Source organism: Chiloscyllium plagiosum, chromosome 36, assembly GCF_004010195.1.
Source record: "Chiloscyllium plagiosum isolate BGI_BamShark_2017 chromosome 36, ASM401019v2, whole genome shotgun sequence".
NCBI lineage: Eukaryota > Metazoa > Chordata > Chondrichthyes > Orectolobiformes > Hemiscylliidae > Chiloscyllium > Chiloscyllium plagiosum.
In genome coordinates this window covers 911047-918551 of record NC_057745.1, presented here as the reverse complement: position 1 = coordinate 918551, position 7505 = coordinate 911047, and the positions used below count along the sequence as shown (strand labels likewise).

The 7505-nt window shown below is 40.6% G+C and overlaps 1 protein-coding gene across 4 annotated transcripts in view; it reads right to left on the bottom strand.

The window, feature by feature from the left end:
* Positions 1–2937: 2937 nt before the first annotated feature.
* blm (BLM RecQ like helicase) overlaps positions 2938–7505 on the bottom strand; it is a 57624-nt gene continuing 53056 nt past the window's right edge. For all 4 annotated transcript variants that reach the window (XM_043677103.1, XM_043677102.1, XM_043677105.1 and 1 more), the window contains one exon: positions 2938–4250. In XM_043677103.1, coding sequence (XP_043533038.1) covers positions 4103–4250 — 148 coding nt within the window. In that variant the 3' untranslated portion in view covers positions 2938–4102. The remainder of the gene's footprint in view (positions 4251–7505) is intronic.

Below are 7505 nucleotides of genomic sequence, written 5' to 3'. Positions count from 1 at the left end.
AAGGAGAAATATTCATTGAGAACCTTGCCCATCTCCTGTGGGTCTACACATACGTGTCCACTTTGGTTGCTAAGGGGCCCTATTCCCTCTCCAGTTATTCTTTTTTCCTTTAATATACTTAAAGAACCTATTTGGATTCACCTTAAGGTATCTCATGCCCCCTTTTCACCCTCCCAATTTCCTTCTTCAGTAAACTCCCGTATTCCTTATCATCGCCAGGGATTTCCTTGATCCTAGGAGCCACACTTCCTTTTTTCTGGTCAAAGCCTCAATATCTCGTCATCCAGGATTCCCTATTACTGCTAACTTTGCCCTTCACCCCCAAAGGAACATATAGACCTTGAATTCTAGTCACATCATTTTTAAAGGTCTCCCAATCGCCAAAGGTCCCTTTGCCTGCAAACAAACTACTCTAAACAACCCCTGCAAGCTCCTGTCTAATTCCATCAAAATTCACCTTGCCCCAATTTAGAACTTGAACCTGTGGACCAGTTTTGTCCCTCTCCATAACTATTTTAAAATTAATAGAACTATGGTCGCTGATCCCAAAGTGCTCCCCCACTATCACCTCCATCACTTGTCCTGCCCTATTTTCCAAGAGTAGGTCAAACTTTCCTGAATGCACTTAACACTCTGGCAGTGCCACTCTTAGGAAAATTAAAATCCCCTATGACAAGCCTACTGCGAGTGCAAGATTCCCCAAACTTCCTGCATATTTGTTCCTCTAATTCCCGTTGACTATTTAGGGGCTTATAGTACAACCCCAATAATGTCACATCCCCTTCTTATTTCTTAGCTCCACCCACAAAACCTAACTGGACGATTGATTTGATAATCCTCAACTCCACTTTCTTGCCATCTAACCATAAACCTAGATTTCCTTAATGATTATAAAGCGGTCTCTCTCAGCCTTAATATATTTAATGATACAGTCCTATGTGGAAAAGAATTCCAATGATGCATCATCCTCTGAGAAAAAGTCCTCATCTGTCTTAAGTGGACAAATCCTTACCCCTAAATCATGCCATCTGTTCACAGACTCTCCCATAGGGAAAACAACCACTCAACAACTAGTCTGTCAAGTCTCCTAAGAATCTGGTGTTTTAATAAGGTCTCCTCTCAATTTTCTACACTCTTAACTACAAGCCCAACCTACTCAACCACTCCTCGAATCCTTCTACCCCAGCATCAAGTAGATCTTCTCTGGACTACCTCCAATGGCAGTATATCTTTCCTTAGATAAAGGACCCAAAACTCTTCACAGTATTCCAGCTGCAGTCTAATGAGTGGCTGTAAAGGTTTAACAAGATTTCGATATTTATCTAGCAAAATAATTTACACTTTTTTACCTTTGAAATAAAGGTCAACATAACATCCAGTTTCCAATGGGAAATGTGAATGTAATCATGTGATTCATGCACGAAAACCCCAAATCTCTTCCATGCTGTAGCTTCCGCTAGTCTTTTCCTATTTTAATATTCAGCTGTATTTTCCCAACAAAATGCATAACCTTACATTTTCTCACATCATATTCTATCTATCCCATTTTTAATCTATCTGTATCCCTCTGTACCCTCCTTGTGTTATCCTCACTACTTGCCTTCCTGCTTATTCCTGTCATTTGCAAACTTAGCTATAGTGCATTCACTTTCCTCATTCAGATAAATAATTGAACGCTGTGGTACTCCACTAGTTAAAGGGTGCCAGCTTTAAAAATTCCCCACTTTATACCTATGCTAATAGACCAACGCTAACACCACAGGCTCTTATGTTAAGTAGCCTTGTATGGTTCCCTATCGAATACCTTTTTGGAAACCCAAACTACACTAACTGGTTCTCTTTTATCTACCCTGCTTATTACCTCAAAAATCTGTAATAAATTTGTCAGACATGACCTTTCCTTCGTGAAACCATGCTGACTCAACTTGATTTGTATGTGTTTAAACACTCCATTACTGCATTCTTTATAATAGACTCTAACACTTTCCTAATAGGAGACAGTGACTGGCCTATAAGCTACCTGATTTTTGTTTCACTTTTTGAATATGGATGTTACATTGGAAGGTAATGTGCATCCACTATTTCTGCAGCTACTTCCTGTAAAATTGTAAGGTGCATCCTGGGTACTCATCAACCTTTCACCCCATTAAGTTTCCCTTGTAATTTTTCTCTAGTGATTGTTATATTGTATATTGCCCCTTCACAACCCCCTACAATTTTTAGCCCTTTAATTATTGCTGGAACACTATTAATATCCTGCACTGTGAAGACAGATCTAAAGTATTTGTTCAGTTTTTCTGCCATTTCTTGGCTCCCCATTATTATTTCCCCAGCCTCATTCTCTAAGCTGCCTGCATTCATTGTTGCCTCTCTCTTCCTGTTTTATTTATTTAAAGCAGCTCGGTTTTTGATCGTTACTAGTTTGCCCCTTTGTGTTAATTTTATTTTATTAGCATCTTCAGTTGGTGTTTAAAACTTTCCCAATCCTCTGATTTACCATAATTATACGCTTACATTCAAACGCATCATGTAAGCTGTTGTTTCAGAAGAACAAAATTGAAAAGACAGTTTTAAATTCCTTGAAATACAGAAACCCAGTCAGAAAGATATATTGTGACCTTTAAATATCATTGTAAATTAAACTCAATTTGTCTACAAAAAAATTAAAACAATGTTTCACCCAGCTTATGAATAAACTGCAACAGCAAGAGATTGAAATAACACTGTTCCTGTCAATCAAAATTCACTCTATAATCCACATCAACCCTTTACTTTTTAAAAGCAGAGAATCAACTGAAAAGTATGTACAGAACAAGTGAGGCATGTGCATCATTGGGTATTACTCTCTATGGACACAAAATAGCTATCACAAGGTGTGTACAATGATGTACAAAATAGTAAATACAAGTACAGTAAAACTCTAAGACAAACTTCATCAACTTTTGCAACTTGCCACAAGTGCCCAGAGGTTCTTTATTGTTTAAACACAGTCCGCAGGACTGGAAAAAAATGAAACCTTATATTTATTGCATAATTTAAAACACAAAATGCCTTCTTGCAAACTAATACATTACATTAATGAAATAGATATACACTAGCACCATATAGAATGACAGATCAAAGAATGGATTTCTCATCGTGCAGTTTTCTGGGTGAGGTGGATGTGGGAAGACCAGAGGAGAGTAGTGCGTGACAATATATGAGGGGAGGCAAATTAACTCATTAGCCTGCAAGTTACAGCAGTCACACACTTCAGCCATGGACACAAGGTCCTGCGAACATGAAGTAATAGGGTTTGAGATATTAAATGAGAATGAAGTTCCAGAATATGCTTCCAGTTGAGGACTGAAGATTAGGGAAAATTATTATATTCAAAACCAAACTAAAACACAAAATCTCATTGAAGTTTGCAGCAGAAATACAATTTCTGTAAAATATGTAAATCAAGCTTCAAGACTGAAATATAGTTTGAGAATAGTTTATGTATATTTAAGATGAAATGCAGTTACGTGCAATGTTTAAAAAAACAGGTTTTAGCAACAAATTGATCTAAGCAGATTGCTGAATTTATCCAAAGTGTAATTACAAACTGTCAGGAGAACAGATCTATTCAATAAAGTAGCTTTATGAAGATCAGATATCTAGTGAGTGCAAAGACAGTATTTTACTGTACAAGAATTCCAGCCTGGTCCCACAAAGGCAAATATTCTGTGGACCCAACATATCTTAAAAATTAATTCCTTTTCTAAATAAAATGTTGCAACCTGTATTGTGGCCTCAGTGCCAATGTAACGTAGATTGGGGCACTGATCACTGCAGCAGCACTGCAACTGGGAGATCACTCAACAAGATTCCTCCCAGCTTCCATACAGAATGCAGCAAGACTTCATTCAGTACAATGATACAGGGTGAAATCAGCAGTGAAGAGCACCTTAAATCGGAAACATCTTTTCCCCGCCTCGGTCAGCTGTCTTAGAATTCAAAATTCGACAAAATGCTTTGGATTTAATTTCCTTTTCAAACGACACCCAAGAAACATCCATCAGCTGAGATCGCAGAAATGTCTCAAAGACTGCACGCATCCCAGAGGTCACAGCAAGGGTCAGCTAAATGAGTATGATGGTTTGAGGAAGGGCCGTTGGCTGATGTTGCTGCGAGGAACAGGTAACGGCATTACCCCTGGGCGCCTGTTGCCTGTGGCTGGCCTGGGGTTGGAATGTTTTGAAGTTGTTGCAAACTTTGTGTTAGAGCTACATTAAAATAAATTAGAACAATTATTACATAGACCTGCCTTACATCTACAGAACAGACAAATATATTCAAAAACTAATAAAATAAAACATTGTCCAGATAATGTTTAGCTGATGTACTGTAAGGTAACAGAGGTGGATGGAAAATATCCCAAGGCACTATTCAAGGGGAGCGAGGAATTCTGCTCACATCCTGAAAAACATAGGATCCTTGCACAAAATCACAAGTTATTCATAACACACACACACACAACACAAACATTCACCCCCCCACATAACATACACCGACACACCTACACACTCACCCCCATATAATACACACCTACACACACTCACCCCCTCCACCAACCTGTAACACACTCACCCCCTACATAACATACATCTACATAAACACATTCACCTCCCACATACACATGTAAACACATCCATAGACAACCACATGCATTTAACCATAGACACAATCCTTCCACAGCACACAGCAATACACCTCCAACTCTACTCACTTCTCTTCCAGAGCTGTACGGTTGGAGTGTCAGTACGGAGTACCGCGCCAATGGAAGGTCAGTACTGAGGAAGCACTGCACTGTCAGAGTCAGTATTGAAGGGGTGCTCCAGTACTGGAATTTCAGTGAAGAAGTGTGGCACTTTCGGGTCCATACTAAGGGACAGTTACACTGTTGGAGGATCAGTGTAAAGGGTATTCATTGCCACGGAGCACAATGGAGGCGGGATGTTAAATGCCTTCAAGGCAGAGATTGATAAATTCTTGATCTCTCAACGAATTAAGGGATATGGGGAGAGTGCGGGTAAGTGGCGTTGAAATGCCCATCAGCCATGAGTGGAAAGCAGAGTGGACTCGATGGGCCAAACAGCCTTACTTCCACTCCTATTTCTTATGGAATGCTGCACTGTCTGAGCATTAGTCCTGAGGGCATTTAGACAGATACATGAAGAGCCAGGGAATAGAGGGATACAGACAACGTGCAGGCCATGATTGGTGCAGCCATGGTGACTGAAGGGTCTGTTCAGTGTTTGATTGCAGTTGCTGATTCTGAGTTAACGGTGTTTCACTGCGTCAAGCTGAGGAGGAGCAGGAAGAGACCACCCAGCCCCTTGAGCCTGTATTACCGAGATATCAATGAGATGATGACTGATTTACATCCTCACTCAGTTCACCTGCCATTATACACTTGTAAAAAACGATTGATAAATCTTTGTTAAACATGTCCAAATAATCTGCAATGAAAAACAACTTTTTTGATGAAAATGTCCAGATTAAGACCTCAGCTCCCATCTGTGAGGAGGTACTTCTTGACATCACCCAGAACAGGCTGGCTCTAACATTTTCAGGCAGTCCCTCAATCTGCCCTCCCCCTGCCAGCACCAGAGGAAATAGTCTCTCTCTGTGTACTCTATGCAATCCTTCAACCATCTTAAACATCTCCACCCAATCACCCCTCAACTTTTTATCCTGGAGAGTCTAAAAGCCTGGCCTTTGGAACCAGCCCTCACTATTTAAGCCTTTTTAGTTTTGGTATCATTCTGGTGAATCCCTCGAAGGCCAACAATGTCTTCCTTTAGGAGTCCTGTCCAGATTTGACTGTTGAGAACATAATAATGTGCAGTAGATTTTAATTTTCTTTATTCATTCACATGATTTGGGCACGGGGGGGGGGGGGGGGGGGGGCTGGGCAGCATTTTTTGCCCATTCCTGGAAATGTATGTTTTTCCAGTGGATGGTGCTACTCTAAAGCACTTTCAAATTCAGAATGTTGTGAAATGGCTCCCTCCAGTGTCTGCTTTGGTCCAATACAGATTAGAGTACACCAGGTTTGCGCCTTCATCAGCTGGAAGCAGAGGGGACAGCCCCTGTGCCTAGCAATATGAAAACAGCAATTACGATCTTGTGATTTGTTTGTAAAATATACCCTGTTCATACTACTTCTCTAGGTGAAGTGGCCGAGTTACCAGAGTGGGAATAAGTTTGGAAAGAGGGATGAGAAAAAAGAAAGAAATAAGGGTTACGTGGCAAAAGTATGAGTTTTTAAACATGCGGCCTTTTCAGTTTCGAGGCGATGGGAATGAATGACCAGGAGGACTATTACACAATCTTTGGGAGTTGAGTTCAGATACAAATGTGAATAGACCTCCTGTGGCTCCAGAACACTCAGCAACACCCAGCACAGAAAATCCAAACAACACAAAAGTTCAAAAACATAACAAAAGTAGTGATTTCATTGAATGGCAGACAGACTTGACTGGCTGAATGGCCTTGTATTGCTCCTATGACGAATGATCATTATTGCTCCTGCCCTCCACCCTATGACAGTCTTTCTGCTTTGATCTTCCTGCCCCTTCCCCATTTCACCAGCCTAAAAACTCTTTAATTTCAATTTCTCTTTAATTCTGATTAACAATTATTGTCCTGAAATGATCATTCTGTTCCTCTCTCCCTAGAACTCTATCCAGTTGTTTTGCAAAATCTCAATTTAAATTTCCAACATCTGCAGCATTTTACTGCTCTATCAATTGCTTTCCTTTAATTCATTCATGGGATATAGGTGTCGCTGGCTGGGCCCAGCATTTATTGGCCATCCCTAGTTGCCCCTTGAGGATGAGGTGGGGGTGAGTTGCCTTCTTGAACCTCTGCAATCTGTTTAGTGTGAGTACCCCCCCCCCCACTCTGTTAGGAGGGAGATCCAGGATTTTCACCCACAGTCACTGGAGGAACATTCAAATTTGATGTTCTTGCACTTGTCCTGATGATTGAGAGACAAAATATTTTCATACACACGTAGAATAAATGCCCAGGTGGGGATTCTCTGGTAAATTCTCTCTGTATAGAGAATAGCTTTCATCAGCTGTGATTGACTTGAGATCACGTGTCTGCTGTACTTTTGGTTTAGTTCCTGACGCACAGATTGTGGAAAAGCTTTTATCTTTTCCTGACATTAATGATATTTTCTTTGGCATTCCGTTTTTTAAAATCCATCAACAAATCTTCAAACTCCACAGCCCCAGGCACTTTCATTGGTAAGATTTTATGTGTCAGGGGTCACAAGTGATGGAATTTCTTCAGCTGACACATTGCCAGTTTGGGTTGGAATCACGGATAGTTGAGGGTAAAAACAATGACTGCAGATGCTGGAAACCAGATTCAGGATTAGTGGTGCTGGAAGAGCACAGCAGTTCAGGCAGCATCCGTGGAGCAGTAAAATCGACGTTTCGGGCAAAAGCCCTTCATCAGGAATACAG